The 21,996-nt window shown below is 39.4% G+C and overlaps 1 protein-coding gene across 1 annotated transcript in view; it reads right to left on the bottom strand.

The window, feature by feature from the left end:
* Nucleotides 1–21,996, bottom strand: part of kdm5a (lysine demethylase 5A) — a 172,831-nt gene that overhangs the window by 139,153 nt on the left and 11,682 nt on the right. Inside the window, exons 2-5 of the mRNA XM_072268102.1 lie at nt 20,019–20,096; nt 16,928–17,050; nt 3,669–3,839; nt 2,550–2,606 (exon numbers count right to left, since the gene is read on the bottom strand). Of these exons, the coding sequence (XP_072124203.1) occupies nt 2,550–2,606; nt 3,669–3,839; nt 16,928–17,050; nt 20,019–20,096 (429 nt within the window). The remainder of the gene's footprint in view (nt 1–2,549; nt 2,607–3,668; nt 3,840–16,927; nt 17,051–20,018; nt 20,097–21,996) is intronic.

Genomic DNA, 21,996 nt, shown 5'->3' with positions numbered 1-21,996 from the left:
GGCAAGAGCACCAGCAGCAGATAAACTGAATCATGGACAAAATAGGACAACGTATAAAAACAGGAAGCCTTTGTTGATGCTGATTTGTGATTATTCCTAACTCAGGTGTCAGAGTAGTGCACTAATAGAGTCAATGCTTCACAGTTCCAATGACTTTGCTTCAATCATGATCTCCAGTACAGTCTGTGTGGAGTAACCATGTGGGCTTCCTTTGGATTCTCCACTCACATCTCCCAAGGCAACAGGTTGTTGGCCACTATATATACTCCACTGCAGCTGGGTTATAAAATTGTTGGCAGGTGAGTTGAAGAGAAAATTGAGGTAGCTAATGGGAATGCAAGAGAAAATATGTTACAGAAATTAAAAGAGGGGGGACCAGGCTGATGGGAATGCACCAGGAGCTGGTATCAACTCAAAGGACCAAATAGTCAATTTTGAAAAAAAATGAGTAATAATGCCAAAATAGTGGAGTCAGATTCAGTTCAGCTCATTTGTGACAGGAGAAAAGTAGGTTGGTAAGTAGGCTAGTTAAATCAATGGGTTCAGCATTTTTAATATTCAGCTGGAAAAAGATTTTGCTCATCTAATACTGAATGTCATGTTAAAGATTGTATACCACTGGTTTCCCACCTCTCATGATCTACCTTTCCAGTGGGACTAGACATAAGCAGCAATGATGTTTGGAAGAGTTTAAAACATCAGCTGTAAGGCACATGGTTCTGAGTATGTCTGGCTGTTTAATAGGTTTCTGGGATGTATCCCCAAGGTTTCCAAGCTCAAGATACACGCATGATAAACTTGTAAAATTAGCCAAGTAATGAGCCCGAGTTACTGACAGATTAGATAAATTATATTTATTGTAGTTGAAGTGAATAAAATCTTTTCTGAAGGCAGTTCAGAAGATTGTTATGAAACATTGTTTTCTACAGTTCTTGTATCCAAAATGAAGTCAAAGTTCCTTCCCTAAACCCCATTTCATTTTCTACATTCATATAATAGCACTATTTTAAAACCAGCTCTTCCTGACAAGGGAATAGATAAAACTTTGAAATAGAGCCTTGCAGCATGGTAATTGAGACTGCTTCGACCTTCACATACCCTTTACAGTCATCCCATTTCATTCTACTTCATTTCCATCAACTCTCCCAGATTCTAGCACTTGCCTACACACCAAGGACAACTCACAGTGACCAATCAGGACTAGTGACCTGCACATCTTTGAGATATGGGAGGAAATCAGAGCACCTGAAGGAAACCCACTTGGTCAGAGAGAACATGCAAACTTCAGACATACCAGAGGTCAAGAGTGAACACGGGTCATTGAAATCATCAGGCAAGAGAACTTCCCAGTTATGTCACTGCGCCATCAAGAATAATTCAACCTATCTGTAGTCACCTCCTTCACCACAACAAAAATTAGTTTAATATTTTCCACAATGACAGGCATTACAGAAAGACAAAACTAAAACATAGCCTGTATCAACAGCTTTCAGAGAATTTAAGCTAGAAATCTGGACAATAATCAGTAAATGGTTCAGATATTAAAAATGTATAATTAAACAGGGGTGCAAAGCAGGGGTTAATAAGGCTGAGGAAAAGATACATTGGTTTGTCACCTAGTGCACAGGATGCATTATCAGGAATGAGAGCGCAACTAGAATCAGCTCTGAAAGGAGTAACTATTAATATTATTTACTTTAACTAAGAAGTGCACAACTAATAGCAATGGTGAAAACTGCATGCAAATTCTTGCCCTCCCCGATGCTCTGGTAGGAACCTGGGATGAATTCCCATCTTGTCCAGAAACCTGGGGAGAATCACCCCACAGCCTGGTGTAGAAAGGCTGTCTGTGAAGACAGGGGAAAGTGGTGCAGTCATACAGCACCAGGACAAAGGGCCTGAGGCTGGGGACCACCTTCAAGGACCTGCTACCTGTTGATTGACTACCCAAACCATATGGTCTCCTTCATCGCCGACCGTTGGACAAGAAAGCTATTGTCATCCCATTGCTTCATTTGGCAGCACAGCTCTCCCTAGCTCAAAGATTTCTCTTCGGTTCATATTCAATGGGCAACAACCACTGTTGAGCTCATTTCTATTGGGAAATCTGAAGTCTGGTTGACAGGAGGTATTGAGACTGTGGAATCCCTGCAGCACATCAACATAGAGATCAAATGCTGCCAGTTTCCAACAATGGCTTACATTCAACCAACTGGGTTAAACCCTAAACCCCATATCTCAGCACAACCCAGTCAACACCAACCTTCAAGCCGCATTGCCCCAGTGCTGTGGGCAACTCTCTGCTGTGAGGGCACCAGCAGCTTACTTACTACCACTGGGATAGTGATTGGAGTGGCCCCTCGCAAGTGTGACATAAAAATGCACAAAGGGTTTAAATAAAAGCCAAGGACAGGGATTCATGCTACTTAGCCCTAGCAGCCACTTTAGAATTAACGTACAGCTGTGAATGTTTGGATTGGAGGACCAAGAGTGCTTTAACAATTCAGCACTCAACAGGGACAGACCATGCACTGAAGCAGCTTACTAACCTGATTCAAGGTTTTCACAGAGTCAGGGAAGATTCGCACAGACGCATTTCCAGGAGTCTAAAGGCGACAAATAATAGCAGAGCTAATTAAATATAAACAAAGCACGAGATACTCAATATCATGGTACCAACACATTTGGAAATGATTGCAGAATTGTTCAGGATCTTAAACAATTAGGTAGCTGCACTGTTTTTTTAAGTGAACATATTTGAATACACTTATCTGCTGGGAATGTACTGCATGTTGCAGGAGAAGCAGCTGACATGCCTACCACTTCCAGGATAATAACCAGAAACTATATTGTCAGAACAATGACCTCACCACCTATTTACTCAACCACAAGAATGATAGCACTGAGGCTAGTGGAACACACCCTCACTACATTCAATCACGCCATCACCCATCTCTTCTTCTATCCAAGCACAGCCTTAACTTGTCACTTCTCTAAACCTTGCTCCCTCCCTTTCCCTCATCACTTGCTCTAACTTTCTCATCTCCCTGACATCTCACCCTTTTTGTTAACCTCTGATCCTTCTTGCTCCTGTCTCCCCCTCCCCCACCAAGAATTCCCCTCATTATATCCCTCACCCCACAATGACACTCATTTGACTCAATCAGGATCATCAACAAAAGACCGCATACTAGCTAACATGCCTGCCTCCTCATTCCTATTCCCAGAAGCCTTGCTTCCCCCTTATCCTGCACTATATCATCCAAAAGGAAAGCCATTCTTATTTTACAAACTGAACAGTCAGTGTACAAAAGCCATTAGATTTTGGGACTTAAGTCATTTACGGAAGAACAAAGAATATAGCAATAAGTAAAAAACAGAATTGCAGAGATCTAAAAAGAACAAAAGGATAATGGCAAATTCACAATAGAAACTGGTTTGATGAGAATATTAAATTCTAAAATTGGAGGCTGAGAAAATATTTTCTATTGAACCTTCAATGCCTAAGTACTATCCATTCAAGAACAGAGTTGAAAATCTCACTATTAACTGCAATTTAATAAAGATTTGATAGCCTCCAATAAAAACATCCACATCACAAGCTCTGGAGAAACATCTTACTAGTATTGTGTAATTAAGTCAGCAAATTTTATGTTGATTGATCTTACCAGTAGACTGGCACCTGACTGAAACAATTCGTATGGATATAAAATCCTCTCATAGTGGGATCGTAAAAGTGAGCCGATGCCCTTTCCTTGGGGGTAGTTCATCCGGTTGGCCACTTTAGCCCATTTTTTTTCTTTACACACCAGGTCAAATCCACCCTCACTTGCAACAACCTAGAGGAGGAAATTACAGCCTTTGTTAATATATTAATGCAAAAACAAAATCAATCAAGATGAATCCAGGAATGAAAGGGTTACCACATGAGGAACGCCTGGCAGCTCTTGGGCTGTATTCTCTGGAGTTGAGGAGAATGAGGAAGGATCTCATAGAAACATTCCAAATGTTAAAAGGCCTGAATAGATTAGATATGGCAAAGTTATTTCCCATGGTAGAGGATTCTAGAACAAGAGGGCACAACATCAGGATTGAAGGACGCCCGTTTAGAACTGAGATGCGGAGAAATTACTTTAGTTTAGAGGGTGGTAAATCTGTGGAATTTGTTGCCATGAGCGGCTGTGGAGAAGTCATTGGGTGTATTTAAGGCAAAGATAGATAGGTTCTTGATTAGCCAGGGCATGAAAGGGTATGGGGTGAAGGCAGGAGAGTGAGGATAACTGGAAGAATTGGATCAGCCCACGATTGAATGGTGGAGCAGACTCGATGGGCCAAATGGCCTACTTCTGCTCCTAAATCTTATGGTCTAAATTAAACAAAGTCCATTTCCATCATGCATCAGTAATGAGGTTCCTAAGTCACAAGACGACTGCAAATTAGACCCAAGTTCTGTGCTCAGAAAACCTAGGTTTCAGCACCTGCTCACAATGCAGTGCCAGTTAATATGGCAATTTATTGCAGATCTCATTAATTGCATAAAACATTCAATGCTATCTGAATATTTTAACTGTAGCTCCAATCTACAAGGACTAGTTTTTCCACCTATAGAGTTATGTGGCCTTGCAGATCATTACTTAAGAGGTGCAGTCAGAAGGACTCATAACCCCCAAGTTTGTCCATCCTGATTCTACTTTCAGTTATCATACTTACAACCTATGATTTTTTTATTATTCATGGAATCATTGAAACTTACCACACAGAAAGCAGCCATTTGGCCAAATTATCTTACGTATATTTATTTTACCTACTCTTACCAGAGTTGAACAAACTTGGCCAAGCGCGAAATACATGCCAATAATTCAATACACTTTAACTTTCTTAATCCTTTGTATTGCAAGAGCAGAGCAGACAGAATATACAATACAGCACAGAAACAAGCTCTTCGGCCCACAATGTTGTGTCAAACCAATTTGTAATCAAATGGCCAACTAAATTAAACCCTTCTGCCTACACAATGTCCAGATCCTTCCACTCTCCTCACATGCACGTGCCTATCTAAATATCTCTTAAAAAACCCTAATGTATCTGCTTCTACCACCATCCCGAGCAGCGCATTCCAGGCACCCACAACGTGCAAAAAGAAACTTGCCCCTCACATACCTTCTGAATTTTGAAGCTTCAATCTATTGCTATACTCCCATAGATTCTATTAGCTTGGTCTCCAATTACTTGAACTTCTTCCAACATATAAAGCAATACATGTAAAGCAATAATTGGACAAGGCCATCTTGTGCACCTCTTTGGAAAACATATTCCCAAGTGACTCCTTACTTTTCCCCTCCTTAATTAGGTGGATTTCTTATCAAGTACTGTACAACTCCCTTTCACAATTATGTATTGAATCAGTTCCCACCTAACAATTCATTTCAGGATGGGAGACCATCATTAATAGAGTACAATAGGGATCAATACTTAAGGCCCCAGCTATTCATAATCTGTATCAACCATTTGGCAGAGGGGATTTATTTTAAGATACAGTGTGGTAATAGGCTTTTCTGGCCCAAAGAGCCTGCGTTCCCAATTACACCCACATGACAAATTATCTACTAGCCATCATATGCCCAACTTTGATAACCACACTAAGTGGGATTTACAGTGTGGAGAAGGATATAAAGAGAATTCAGGCAGCTATGGACAAGTGAGGCGTGTGAGGGAGAACAATGTCAGATGAAATAAATTATAATGTAAGATCATTCATTTTGATGTACAAAACAAAAAAAGAGCACAGTATTCACTGCATGCTGAGATATTGGAGAGTGTTGATGTTCTTGGTGTGCTTGTGCACAAGATATTGAAGGCCAACATTCAGATAATAAAGTTAAATGTTTTGATAGCTCATATTACAAGAGGATTAGACAGCAGGAGTAAGAAAGACACTGATTTAAGGGCCTTGGCAAAACAACACTTGGACGCATGTTTAGCTTTGGCCCCGTATTAAACTTCCCATTGAGGGAATACAGCAATGATTTACTCATCAAATCCCACAGATGGTCAGTTTGCCATATGAGGAAAAACAAGGTAAAAATAGGCCTGCATTCTCAAGTGCTGAAGAATGACACCTCATTGAACTTAAAAGTCTCAGAGCCTAATGAGGCAGCTGCAGGATGTTTTCCTGGCAGATCGGCCAAAGATCAGAAGAAACGGTTTGATCACAAGTAGCAGACAGTTAGTTTCATCATTCAGTGAGTGGTGACCCTTTTGAATTCACTAACAGGACATTAAGGGCAATATGGGATAACCCTGGAAAATGGCACAAGCACATAAATCAATCCTTATGGTAATAAATAGAAAGAGAGGGCTTAAAAAGCTGGATGGCCTATTTTTCTACAGAAATCCGATTAAAGAGATCTGTTCTCAACTTCCCTCCTAAACTATTTTTAATCAGTCTGGATTTATAATGTTAATAACACACTCATTTTCCAGCACGTGGCAGCACAGTGGCTAAGTGATCACACCGGTAACCCACAGATGCAGGCATAGTTAAAGATTGTCAGATATGACCGGTGGCTAAAAGATGATCATCATTGGGAGCTTAGCATCCAATGATACACATTGTATCAAAAGAACAGGCAGGTAGGCATGGGGGGGCGGGTGGCTCTGTTGGTAAAAATGAAATCAAATCTTTAGAAAGAGGTGACTTAGGATCTGAAGTCATAGAATCCTTGAGGGTAGAATTAAGAAACTGCAAGGGTAAAAGGATCCTGATGGGTGTTATATACAAGCCCCTGAACAACAGCCAGGATGTGGGTTATAAATTACAACGGGAGATAGAAAAGACATGTAATAAGAGCAATATTATGATAGTCATGGGCAATTTCAATATGCAGGTAGAGTTGGAAAATAGGTTGCTGCTGGATTCCAAGAGGGGGAATTTGTAGAATGCCTATGAGATGGCTTTTTACAGCAGCTTGTGGTTGAGTCCACTAGGGGAAAGGCAATTCTGGATTGTGTAATGAACCAGATTTGATTAAGCTTAAGGTAAAGGAACCTCTGGGAAGCAGTGATCATAATCAGAAAGAATTCACCCTGCAGTTTGAGGGGGAGAAGATAAAGACAGATGTATCAGTATTACAGAAGAGTAGAGGGAATTACAGAGGCATGAGAGAGAGTTGGCCAAAGTTGTTCAGAAGGGGACACTAGCAGGGATGACAGCAGAACAGCAATGACCAGAGTTTCTGGGGGCAATTCAGAAGGTGCAAGATAAATGCATCCCAAAGACAAGTAAGCATTCAAAAGGGAGGTGAAGCAACTGTGGGTAAAAACAGCATAAAAGCGAAAGAGGTGGCATATAATATAGTAAAAATTAGTGGGAACATTAGAGGATAGGGAAGCTTTTAAAAATCAGAAGGCAAATAATAAAAAAACTATTAAGGAGAGAAAAGATAAAATATGAAGGTAAGCTAGCCAACAATATCAAAGAGGATACCAAAAGAATTTTTTCAGATATATAAAGAGTAAAAGAAAGGCGAGAATGAATATTGAACCTCTAGAAAATAATTCTCAAGAGGTGGGGGGCGGGGGAATGGCAAACAAACAGAACAAGTATGTTATGTCAGTCTTTACTGTGGAAGACACTAGCAGCGTGCCAGATGTTCGAGACTGTCAGGGGGAAGGAGTTAGTGTAGTTGCTATTACTAAGGAGAAGGTGCTTAGGAAGCTGAAAGGTTTGAAAGCAGGTGAGTTACCTGATAAGATTCTGAAAGAGGTAGCTGAAGAGATTGTGGAGGCATCGGTAATGATCTTTCAATGATCACTAGATTCCAGAATGGTTCCAGAGGAGTGGAAAATTACAAACATCACTCCACTCTAGGAATGCAGGAATACAGAAGATAGGAAATTATAGGCCAATTACAGACTTCATTTGTTGGGAAGATATTGGAGTCCATTATTTAGAATGAAGTTTCAGTGTACTTGAGAGATGCATGTTAAAAAAAAAAGCCAAAGCCAGAATGGTTTCCTTAAGGGGCAATCTTGTCTGACAAAACTATTAGAATTATTTGAGAAAATAAAAGGCATGATAGACAAAGGAGAGTCAGTGAATGTTGTTTTCTTGGATTTCTAGAAGGCCTTTGACCAGGTGAGGCAGCTAAACAACAGCCCATGGAATTACAGGAAAGATAATAGCATGGATAGAAGATTGGCTGATTGGCAGGAGGCAAAGTGTGGGAATAAAGGAGACCTCTTCTGATTGGCTGCTGGTGACTAGTGCTGCTCCGAGGAGGATTGGAATTGAGCCCATTTCTTTTCACATTACCCAGTACCTTCAGAAACTATTCAGCCCCCACAACTACCTTTACACTTTCTAAATTTTAAATATAGAAGTAGGATTTTTGAGCTAATCTACAAAATACTGTGCATCATATCAAATCAAAAGAAACATTCCAAAAACCTGTGAACAGTTTACTAAAAATTAAAAACCAAAATTGTGACACTGAAAAAGTATTCATCCCCTTTGTAAATATTACACCAACTTTCCTCAGGTGCAATACTGTATATTATCCTACCAACTCACCCAATTTGTTGATGTAGAAAACTGGGGGATCATCTATTGTCAATGAATTCATAAAAATAAGTACCTACTCTCTATAAAGTCCAACAATATGATAGATTTTCAACAAACCAAACCAAAACAAAAATCCATTCAAGACAAGTCAGTGAAATGATAATAGGGAAGCACAAATCTGGGAAGAGTGCAAGGCCATCTCAAAGGCACTGAACATACCACGGAGCTCAGTGCGGTCCATCATAAAAAGTGGAAAAAATTTGAAACCACAGCCACTCTGCCAAGGTCAGACCACCCCTCTAAATCTAATTTCCAAAGAAGATTGTTACCTACTAAGAGAAGCTACTGTGAAGCCAACAGTCATTCTGAGTGACCTGCAGAAGTCAGTGGCTGCAACTGGAGATGAAGTTCATGGCTCCACAATCTCCAAGGCCTTGCACAAAAAGGGTATTTATGAAAAAGTGGCAAGGAAGAAGCCCTGGTTAAAAGCATATACTTGCCCATAAAGACTCTGCAAAGCATCACTTAGAAGATTCTGTAAAGATGTGGAAGAAGGTCTTGTAGTTAGATAAGACTAAAGTGGAACATTTTGGCCTCAGCACTAAGCGGTATATGTGGCATATATCTGATACTGTACATCGCCAGGTAATACCATCCCTCCTGTAAAATATGGTGGAGGTAGCATCATGCTATGGGGGGGATGCTTTACAGCAACAAATCTGGACAAGATTGATGGAAGGAAAAATGATGCTAAATACAGAGAGACCCTGGATAATAACTTGTTAGCCTCTGCTAGGAAGCTTAAGATGGAGAGGCAATTAATCTTTCAACAGAACAACTACCCAAAGCACACTGCCAGAGCGGAGTAGCTTGAAAAGAAGAAAATTAATGTCCTTGAGTGTCCCAGTCAGAGTCCTGACCTTAACCTGATCAAGCATCTCTGGCAAGACCTCAACATTGCTTCCCACTACTTGCTACCCTACTAACCTGGTACAGCTTGAGAAATTTAGCAAGGAGGAATGGGAAAATCTTGCTCCTTCAGGTTGTGCAAAGCTAATGGAGATTTATCCGAAAAGACTACTGGGTGTAATAGCTGCGTGAGGTGGTTCAACTAAGTACTGAATGAGATGAATATTTTGAACTGATGTTTCAGTTTTTGAATTTTTAAGTTTTTCATGCTTTACAATTTCTTGTTTTTGGGTTTACTGTGGGGGAAAAAGGTGCATGTGATTCACAAATAAAAATTCTCAGTTAAATTGATCAAAATCTTTGGTTGTAATATTAATTTACGTGAACAAAGGACTGGGACTGAATACTTTTATGTCACTGTATGTCAATGATTTGGACAACTGAATTGATGATTTTGAGGCCAATTTTGCAGAGGATACAAAGATAGGTAGTGTTAGGAAGCAGGGAGTTTGCAGAAGTACTTGGACAGATTGGGAGAATGGGTAAAGAATTGGGAGAATGGGTAAAGAAATGGCAGATGGAACATAGTGGAAGGCAATGTACGGTCATGCATTTTGTTAGATGGAATAAGAGTGTAGACTATTTTCTAAACTGAGAGAATTTCAAAAATCAGAGGTACAAAGGAGTCCCATGCAGATTTCCTCAAGATTAACTTGCAGGATGAGTTGTTGATAGGGAAGGCAAATGCAATGTTAGCATTTATTTCAAGAGGGCTGGAATATAAAAGCAATGATGTGATGCTGAGGCTTTATAAGGCAATGGTCAGACCGCACAAAGTATTGTGAGCAGCTTTGGGCCCCTTACCTGAAAGATGTGCTGGCATTGGAGAGGATCCACAGGTGGTTCACAAAAATTACTCCAGGAATTAAAGAATTAAACACACGAGAAGCATTTGATGGCTCTGGGTCTGTACTCGCCGGAGTTTAGATGAATGAGGGAAGAATCTCATTGAAGCTTATTGGATGCTAAAAGGCCAAGACAAAGTGAATGTGGAGAGGATGCTTCCAATAGTGGGTGAGTCTAGGACCAGATGGCACAGCGTCAAAATAGAGAGATAATCATTTGGAACAGAGATGAGAATTAATTTCTTTAGCCAGAGGGTGGTGAATCTGTTGAATTCATTGCCATGGATGGCTGTGGAGGCCAAGTCAGTAAGTACATTTAAAGCAGATTGATAGTTCTTTGTTAGTTAGGGGAGAAGGCAAGGGAATGCTGTTAAGAATGATAATGATCAGCCATGATAGAATGGCAGAAGAGACTCAATGGGCTGAACGGCCAAATTCTGCTCCCAAGTCTTATGATCTAAATTCAGCTGATTCACTGATGCCCATCAGGGAGGAAATCTGCTACTGTGTCCCAAAGGTGGCTTGAGGCAAACAAAGTTAGTCTCAGCCCAACCTGCACTGTATAATTTATACAGACCCAGAAGCCACTTTATTAGGTACAGGAGTGGTACCCGGTGTAGTCGTCGGCTGCTATAGCCTATTCACTTCAAGGTTCGGCATGTTGTGCATTCACAAATGCTGTTCTGTAATGTAAGGTTATTTGAGCTAGTCACCTTCCAGTCAGCTTAAACCAGTCTGGCCATTCTCCTCTGACTCCTCTCATTGACAAGGCGTTTTCACCCACAGAACTGCTGCTCACTGGATGTTTTTCTTTTTGTTTTTGCAGCGTTCTCTGCAAACTCTAGAGATGTGCATGAAAATCCCAGGAGATCAGCAGTTTCCGACATACTCAAACTACCCCACCTGGCACCATCAATCATTCTATGCTCAACGTCACTTAGATCACATTTCTCCATTCTGATGTTTGGTCTGAACAGCTACCGAACACTAACTGAACTGGTGAGTCCAGATGAAGGGTCTCGGCCTGAAACATTGACTGTACTCTTTTGTTTAGATGCAGACTGGCCTACTGAGTTTCTTCAGCATTTTGTGTGTTGATTGGCAGCATTATTTGGCTAATTTTTGGGTTAAGAAAGTTGTCTGTCACAAACACGTGCTAGTACAGCACAGGAACAGGCCCTTCAGCCTATGCTGTTATGCAGAACTAATTAAACTGGTAATTAAACTTGTCCCTTTTGTTTGAACAACGTCTACATCCCTCTATTCCATGCACATTAACGTGCCTAATTAAGAGCCTTTTCATGCTTCTATCGCATTTTCCTCCTCCACCATCCCTAGAAGAGCATTCCTGGCACCCACCGCTCTGTGTCAAAAAACTTGACCCAGAAGTCTCCTTTAAACTTAACCTCTCTTGCCTTAAATGCATACCCTCGAGTATTAGATATCTTGACCCTGAGAAAAATGTGATACTTCTTATAATGTTATAAACTTCTATCAGGTCTCCATCAGCCTCTCCCATTCCAGAGAAAACAACCCAACTGCTCCTTACAGAACATGCTCTCTAATCCAGGCACATTCTGGTAAACCCCTTCTACACCCTCTGCAAAGCCTCCACATCCTTCATGAGGCAACCAGAACTGGATACAATACTCCAGATACAGCCTGGAGTTTCATAAAGCTGAAAATTCCTGACTCTCAAACAGCTAAAGAAAAAAATTACATCAGTGTTCTTTGGAGTTCAGAAGAATCTTATTGAAACAGAAAATCTTCAGGGAGGAAATGTTGAGAAGTTTCCACTTGTAGGATAATCTCAAGCAAGGGGACATTTAAAACTGAAGTATATAGGGATGTCTTCCTGTGGAGAACAGGGCATTATAGCAATTTAAGAAAGAGATACATTAGTTCCTGAGGTATTAAGGGCACAGAAAGCAGTGGTAACAGATCAGCCACAATATTGAATGGTAGGGCGGTCTTGAGGGATAGGACAGCCTATCTTTTCTTCTGATCTTTTGCTCCAAACCTCATTACCCTAGGCATCTTGATCGAAATATGCTACCAGTGAAAGCAATTGCCTTAAATTTACAATATCATTTGCCTGAGTACGGCATATTCTGGGAATGGGCAAAAGGAAACATTTTAAGCAACACACAAAACGCTGGAGGAACTCAGCAGGTCAGGGAGCATCTTTGGAGGGAAATAAATAGTTGACATTTCCGTACTCTAAATATGAATCCACAACGAATCCCCTTGTTTCTCCTTATCACTCAATATTTATTTTGCATTACTTTCCTCTGGGCCACTCTTAATGCATAATCCCAGACTTCTCTGATCAAATTCCATTTGTCATTTTTCTGCCCAAGTGACAATCTTGTATGTGTCTACAATCTCACAATTGTCCTCAATGCCAAAAACAGCTTATTTTTACAATATCATTTCATTTTAAAATCTTTTTTATTATTAATTATTACTGAAGATAAACAAAAAAAATGCATTAAAGTAATCAGGTCAACATGTCAATATGTACAACGAGGAATTAATTTACCAAATAACCAATTAATATCTCAATAAGAAGAAAAAATAAAGTGTTAAAACTAATTTTTTGGGGGGGAAAAAAGGAGGAAAAAAAGAACTCCTACTAACTAAAAACAAAAAAAAACCCTGCTAACAAAAAAACCGAAAAAAAAACCCCCACTGGGAGCACAACCCCGGAGTTATACGCCATACAAGCTTCCATAAAAGAAAAACATCAATCCACCAACTCAAATCCATTTAAACAAGAATCAGAATGGAACCATCTTAATTAACTCAAATCAGATGATAGTAGCGGGCAAAAGAACCCCGCCTTTTCTCAAAGTCAAATCTAGGATCAAAAGTTTGACTTCTGATTTTCCCAAACTAAGACATAGCATCACCTGAGAGAACCATTGTATCAAAGTGGGAGCAAAGGCATCTTTCCATTTCGATAAAATAGCCCTTCTGGCCAATAATGTAACAAATGCAATTACATGTTGGTCTGATATAGAAATACCATGAATATGTTGAGGGATTATACCAAACAAAACTGTCAATTTATTAGGTTGTAAATTAATTTTTAAAGCTTTAGAAATTGTAGAGAAAATAGATTTCCAAAACTGTTTCAATACAGAACAAGACCAAAACATACGTGTCAATGTAGCCATCTCAGTTTTACATCTATCACGCTGACTACCAACATTAGGAAATATTTTAGACAGTCTCTCCTTTGTCAAGTAGTAACGATGTACAATTTTAAATTGAATTAAAGAGTGACTGGCACAGATCGAAGAAGAGTTAACCAACTTCAAAATTCGCAACCAATCCTCTGTTATCAAGGTCATGTTAAGCTCTCTTTCCCAATCTTGCTTAATCTTAAGTGAAGGATAATTGTACTGTTGTAATAGTAAATTATAAATTTTCCCAATAAAACCTTTTTACAATATTTTTACAATATCAGCAACTTTTTTAAAAATCATAGCCTCTCCAATTCAGATTTTTTTTGTCATTAACAAGGATTAGAATATTCAAGGAATAGTGCACTGAGCTCTGTGGAACTCTTCTGGAAGCATCTTCCAATCACTAAAGCAATTGTGAACTACTATCTTCTGTCACTCAACACTAAATGAGTTTTGGACCCCATCTACCACTCTCCTTTAGATACCATGCTATTTCCATATTTTAAAAAAAAACAAACTTGTAAGACATGTCAAAAGCTTTGCTCAAATCCAAATACTCGTTACCAGAAAGTTAATAAGATGTGACCTTCTTTAATGGAATTATGCTGACATTCCTGATTTAATTCTTGCTTTTCTTCATGGTTCATACTGCTCCTTGGAATGGAACCCAGTAACTTTCAACCACTAGTTAAACCCACAAGCTTTGAAGTTCCAAGTTTATCAGTCCTTTCTTTCTTTTTAAACAGTGTTCAGCCTTCCTATCCTGGCACCATTCCTACCATTTGGCTAGATTAAAAAATTGTAGTCAGACCCAGCGGAATTTTCACCTGTCCTCTTTTGTAAAACAACCCGAGCCAGTTTTTTTTTTCTTTTTAAACACATACTTCCAATAATGCTAAGCTTTCTTAATACTTCCTTCTTTGACTACATTTATCCCATCCAGCTATTCACATGAATTCCTTAACCAGAACATGAGCACCATATCCCATTATTGGGAATATGCAGCAAGAGCCTTACCTTCAAACTCTATGCACTAGCTTCCTTTTTTGTCTCCACCCAGCCCTACTCTTTTAGTTATCCTCTCGCTTTTTGTGTACTCATGAACCAACACTGGTTTTCCCTTCAGTTTTATTTGGCCAATCACTCACTCATTTTCTTAGCTATCATAATCACTATTTTAATTTCATGCTTCTCGAGGTCACAGCTCTTTATAGTGCTCTCAAGTTTTCACGTTTCCTTTTCTGCTTCTGTGCATTGCGTCCCACAAGGAGTTCTAGAATGAGCTGTCACACAATCTTTTTTTTCCTCTTTTTGGAAAACGTTTCTACTGAACTGTAGTAGTCAGAGGATTAAAACAACCATCACAGAATTAAAGAATGGAAGGTGACCACATAGAAGTGAGTAATGGTCTCTGAACCTCTGAGGATAATGAAAAATAAGCAAAATGAAGGAGTAACTAAAGGAATCAATATACAGGATTGACTGATACCATAAAATAAACACATCAGCTTCTAGAACTACATACTACAAAATGCTGGAGGAACTCAGCAGGTCAGGCAGCATTTATGGAAATGAATAAACAGTCAACATCTTGAGTCAAAACCCTTCATCAGGACCGGAAAATAAGGGGGAAGACATCTGAATAAAAAGGGGAAGGGGAAGGAGGACAAGTAGAAGGTGACAGGTAAGACCACGTGGATGTGAAAGGAAAAGTGCTGGAGAAGATGGTATCGGATAGGAGAGGAGAGTGGGCCATGGGAAAAAGGGAAGGAAAAGTGGCAGGTGAAGAGTCCCCTAGCACTCCCATTATTGCTGAGAGGGGAAAAGCAAAACAGAATTTGAGGCATGTTTTTATTTTTTTTTAAATGTAGAAGGTAAGTGTAGAAAGCACTGTCAGGAGAGGTGGTACAAGTGGATACAATAGCAATGCTTAAGAGGCTGGGAATGGAAAAGTATGGACTATGTGCAAGTAGATGGGATAATTTAAATTTGCATCATGGTTGGCACAGGCATCATGAGACGAATGGCTTATTCCAGTGCTATTCTATGTATCTAGACCATGGGGTATTGGAGATCATCTTCTCAGCTTCACTACTAATATGCATAATTTGAGAACAAGTACAGAAAATGCTGGAAGAATAACTAGTCATGCAACATCTGTGAAAAAGGGAATGGATCAAGGATCCTTCCTTGGGAAGGGAATCTAAGTTTGCTTTTCTAAGAGCCAAGGTCTCAACAAAAATAAAATTACAATTGACAGACAAGCTGAGATAAGGAGGAATGGGTCCACCCCAAGACATCTCCAACAGCAACTTGGCTCAGCATGCACAGAAAATGATTGTTACCATAAAATTAAGAGTATTGGTTTTAGAGAGAGAAAAACCTCATTGATTAGCCCACAGATCCCATGTAGGGACTGAAGTTCTTCTATGAATGAATGGGACCAATCAATTCCACTCTCCTCTGTACCCAAGTGAGCTAATTACTGAGTACGAACATGCCACACACATAGTGAAGTAGAAAACAGATGATACAGTGGCAACCAATAGTCCAGCAGCAACAGGTTAGAGGATGAAAAGAACTGGACCTGGACTGGATGATCAATGTGGCACCGTTTCATTAAAGAACAGTTGAAATAGAAGAGAGATGTCCTAGAAACAGGATTTAACTCCTTACCTAACTCTAGACCAGCATATTTCTAACAGACCATCCCTTCTGACAGCTATGGATTTATTTATTTAATTTTTACTGCCACTCACCACTGTTTTTATCCTCAAGCTCATCTGAAAATTCTGTAACTAGGCACGTTAAGCAACAAGGGCTGCCTCTCTAAGACATGTTTCAATACTGGCCAAAAATCTACTTCCACATTTAATTCTGCCTTCAATTCATCTGCCTCGCACACCATCTTGCATTTATGTGAGGACCCCTCAATTTGACTGACATTTGAGATCGCAGCTGAACTTGCAGGAATTTCAATGCTGCCTACCCTTCTAGTCATGGTAAACTTCTACCTCCTTGCTCATCAATGATGGATTTGTAATGGGGTGGGGAGCGAGCCAAATAGTCAAGTGGAAACAGCTTATTGTTAAAAAAAAAAATAGCATGAGGGTGCCAAGGAAAACTTAGTTTGTCAGCAGTCACACTGGAATAGGACTGAAACTGGAAGGAAATAAGAATGAGTTGCAAAGGTGGCCAAATGAGAATTAAGGGAAATAGCCTACCTTATGTGGATAAATAAGGCCATGGGTGGGTTGGAACAAGGTACTAAACTTCAGTGTTTTAATTTTGCTGTAATCATATAGACAGTTCAGAGAAAAAATACAAACTATTTCTTTGAAGTGGGATGAATGCCTGACCTTACTGAGTGTGTACAAATCCAACATTTTCCTCTCAACATGTGGGATTTTCAGAGTGGATCCCTGCAGTTCCCAGAATTTTGAAATATGATCTAGAAAGTTCAACTTCACCCGGGTCTGTGCCTGAAAGCATACAACATAATATTGTTCAGTAAAGAATATAACTGAAAATCTAAATACCATGTCATTCCTTAAAATGTTACATTAATTTCCAGAAAACATTTTTGTTATGAAGTCATGAGCATACAGCATAATCTAAAATTGACAAAAACACAAAAGAAATCATTACGTTGAAGAATTGAAACAAGATTATTCATTTTTGTCTATTATTTTGGACATTAAAGTCAGTTGGTTCATAACATAACACAAAGCAAGATCCAACACTCAGCTATTATATGACAGATCAATTCCTACCAACATTACTTTTAATATTGTATTTTCTACATACAACTTACATGAAGGATATTAAACCACTGAAAAGTTAGTCAATTTTACTTTAATCAGCATTTAATTACTGCAATATTCACTCATTTTCGGGTGGAAAATGTTTTTTTTCTTTTTATAACAGCATTCCATGTGCTTTTCAACCCCAATCTTCAATTTCAACCAGACATACAACTCTGATTTCTAGTGTTCCCATTCCAACCTCTTGCATACACTAAATTTCCTTTACCCCACCACTGGCAACTGTGTGCACAAAATATTTTTCTTCAGATGCAATACAAAAGCAGTGAGGGGGTCTGGGCTTTGCCATTTCTTACTCTCCACCTGTTCCTGGTGCTGTTGCTGACTTATTATGAGTCAGTTTTAGAGCACTGCAAATGAAATAGTTCAAATGATTCAGGCAGAGCTGCAGATCTAGAGTAGAATCATTTACCACCAATCCTTCTGCCAGTGGAACTACTCAAAGCTTGTATTACCAGAAGCCAGAGGAACACATTGGAACAGAGGATCAAGCCACTCTTTGGATTTCAGTGAAGGGAGCAAAGTCCTGGTGCCTGATTCAATCTCCATAGGCCTCACTACATATCACCATCCCCTTTGACTCCCACTCTACCTCAATATTGACTTTGGCACCCTACAGAAACCCCAGCTGAACATGTTGGATGCGAGGCCAAATATTCAAGTCTACTGATGTTTCAGTTGTGAAACTGAATATACTGTAATTTCTATCCTAAATTCCTTCACTGAGCTGAACTTAATCATAGGAGCAGGCCACTAAGACACACTCAAACTGACACGGTTAGAAGTAGTTAAGAAGAGCAAACATGAACAGGACCACTCTCTTCATAAGCTTTTCTCAATGACCCAACATACAAGAACCTGTCACCTTGACTGTAAAAGTACTAACCATCCACAAAGCAACGTATTCATTAATGTCCTTATAAGCAATGAGCATAATTAACTCATTTATTAATTTGCAATACCCCCATAAGCATCAATTGTGTTTTAATGACTGCTGAGTTTTACATAACAAATCAGATTTTAAACACATTCAATAGAGTAAACTTCAGGATCACAAGATTAAATCCAGTTTGAAACAGTGGATTTTAAAACCAAGTCAGAACACTGCCTGCAAAATCCAATGCACGTTGGACTTTCTTTCGTTAAAGAAAATGTGCTTAGATATGAACAAGCACGATTACTGTATTATAAGAAGTATTCTTCATACATTTTAGCTAAAGTTATTCAACAACCCTACATCTTTACTCCACAACTAGACAGTCCTACATCTTTACCCGGAAGATCTTCATGCCACAATTTTCTCTTATCATCTTTGGCATTAAGATACATACTTCACAGGAATGTTATAAAAACAAAAAAAAATGCTTCCAAGCCACACATTAAGAAAAATACAGAAAATTGGAAAGGTCCCTGGCAGAAACATTTTAGAGAATACTTTAATGAGGGAAGTGCCAGAGATGAAGTTAAGGAAAGGAATTCCAAAGCTTATGGCACTGGCAGTTCAAGGGTAACTGCCAATGGTGAAACAGTAAATTTGGCGATGTACAGGAGAACAAAACTGGAAGAGTGAAGATATTCTGACAAACTACATGTGGAACATGCTACACCTTGGATCAAAGAAGTTAAATGATTTGATCAAGATGCAGAGCAAAACTGAAGCTAAGAGAAACTTTCTCTATTAGCAGATGGACTTCGGTGGTTCAAGAAGTTGGTTCGCTGTCACCTTAATGACAGAAAAGGATGGGAACAAAAAGCCTGAGAAATCAATAAAAAGCACTGGATGATACCAAGAGTTAGGGACATTTAAGAAGGTTGGACAAGAGATACAAAGTGATGCAAAGAACTTATTTTATATAGTGATGATCCGGAACTTGCTGCTCACAAGTGGTGAAAGGAAATACTTACGTACTCAAGGGAATTAATTATGCAGGGCCATGGGAAAAGATTAGGCAAATGGAACTGAGTGGTCTGCTACCTATACAAACCACAGCCAGCATCAGATGGGTAAATATCCTGCAACCATGCTATATAATTCAATGACATTACTGGTAAGAATGTGAGCCACAGCTATGAAGAATATTGATCTAACTTGTATAATTATATTTCAGGTTAAGCTAGATTAGCATGGGAAAGGAAGATGAGCACAAGAGAACATATTGGGATGTTTCAGTGCAAGGAGGAAATAGGAGGCTGTGTGAGCATAGATACCAGCATAAAACACCTAGGCTAAATAGCCCATTTCTGTATTTTCACTCCTTGGCCACTGTGGCAAACTTACAAGTTCTTCACAGCTGTAGTCCCAAACTTTAGTTCTCTTCTGTCTTGCTCCCAAACTCTCTACAAATGCATCTTCTCCAAGAGACCCCCTACTCCCACTGAACTACTTACTGACCATTCAACTTTGTTACAAGAGTTAATGCTGTTAACTATTCTCTCTCCTCTTTGAACCAGTCTACCTTACCAGCATCCATCCCCACCCCTCTCTGAAAGAGGTTCCTAATAATGGAGCTGACTTACAAGAAGCAGATGAAGAAAAGGAACAGGCAACATACACATTTAAGTGAAGGAAAAAATTATACGACAACAATCTGTTCAGGCTTCCCCAGAAATGCAAATTCCCTCTCACCTCCAGCTCATTGAGTCGTTGAATTCTTGGTGTGAAGTGAAAATTTTTCACCTCACAAGCAAAAGGCGGTTGCCAGTCCTGAAAAACAAGAATTGAAACTTCAATCTTGAGCAAAAATTACCACATATCTTCAAATGCTAAACAGAAAATTTAATAATATTCAATTCTCAGCATTTATCAATTGTCAAGTTCACTGTATATTATTTCAGAATCAGACTTATCACTGACATCTAGTTTAAGTTTAATTGTCATTCAACCATATAGGGCTATCCATGAATACAGCCAAATGAAAAAGCATTACTCCAAGGCCATGGTACACAAAACAGTACTAACAGTCATACATAGCAAAAGGCACATATAAGATAGTTGCAAAATTCAGTCACTCACACAAAAAACTAGTCCAAGTCCCCGAGTCCATGAATATTGTAGCTGTCTGCAATTCAACATAATAAAGCTCATCTATGCCAAGCAAATACTGGAGGGCAGCACGACACCACCACTATTGATGCCATGCCACAACACCTCCAGCACCAACTCTGATGCCTCTCTCCAGGGCAGCTGCAAACAGGTGATACCACAGCTTGAGGCCAAGACCTCACTACAACCAAGGGCACGCAACTCCCCCACCATTGACCCCGCCAATAAACAAGTGAAACAAACTTGTAGCATTCCACAATACCAATGTCCAACAGGTCCTCGCAATCACAAGAAAAGCAACCAAGACAATCACTCACTGCTAGACTGCACACCACTCCACACACTGACTCTAACACCCTCTGTAGCATGCAGCAACATAGTCCGCACCATGTCCAACTCCTTCAGTTTCTCCAAAGAGCAGCTCATTGATTGGTAAACCTACAGTACTGTAAGTTCTTAATGCACAGCAGGGACTTGCAATCCTAACTAATTACATTTAAAACAGACAATAACACCTTTGGTTGGACCTGTTGAAGTCACTGTGTCTGAGCGCACCGGCATATGTCAGGAAAGTTGTTGTTTTATGGCAGCTATACAGTGCAATACATAAAATATACAATAAATTACAGTAAATATATTAATATGTATTAAATGTTTTGAATCAGTAGTGCAAAAAGAGAGCAAAAATAGTGGATGGATTCATCGTGCATTCAGAAATCTGATGTCAGAGGTGAAGAAGCTGTTACTGGAACATTGAGTGTGGATCTTCAGGTTCCTGTAGCTTCCCTCTAATAGCAGTAAAGAGCAGACAGCATGACCTGGGTGGTGGGAATCCTTAATGATGGACGCCACCTTCTTTAGGCAAGCCTTTTGAAGGCATCCTTGATGGAAGGGGGACATGCACATGCTGGAGCCCCAAGTTCCTTAAACTTAACTCCGCAATTCAATCAATAACACAGCATTCCATATTAAGTTGTCAGTTGCTACTTAGTGGCACACTCTTTTCTAAATCAGACAGCTTAAGTTTGAATCCCAATGCAGAGTAGATAATCTTGACTGACAGATCAGTGCTTGTTGAATGAATGGTGTGACGTGAGATGCTTCTTTCTGAGATGGCATCATCCTTTGACACAAATGCTGAAAAGAGTTAGCTCTGCAGTTCTGGTTAATATTTATACATCAAAACTAACACCTTAAATTGTTATTTTCTCATTACTTTGTATAGAGCTTATTATGTATATATTGTCATGCTCTACATATCACAATATAAATAAAAACTTCATGGTTTCTAGAGCTTTGTGGTGCAAAAAGGTCTTTAAAATTGCACACCCACTTCCAACACCTTCCATAATACTTCCCTAACCTCAGTGGTATGTTATCTGAATATTTTTAAAATATGTGTGATCCAAAATCAGTAATGGTTTAAGATAAACTGTACTGAGGCCATATGATATTATTTAACTTGTCCTATAGCATCTTAAATATAGTCCAAGATCCCAAAGCACTCCACTGCCACATTATTAACGCTACTGCAAACTAAAAATAAGGTCACAGGACCACA

The sequence above is a fragment of the Mobula birostris genome, chromosome 9 (assembly GCF_030028105.1).
Source record: "Mobula birostris isolate sMobBir1 chromosome 9, sMobBir1.hap1, whole genome shotgun sequence".
In the NCBI taxonomy this organism is placed as follows: domain Eukaryota; kingdom Metazoa; phylum Chordata; class Chondrichthyes; order Myliobatiformes; family Myliobatidae; genus Mobula; species Mobula birostris.
This window is presented reverse-complemented; position numbering and strand designations above follow the sequence as displayed.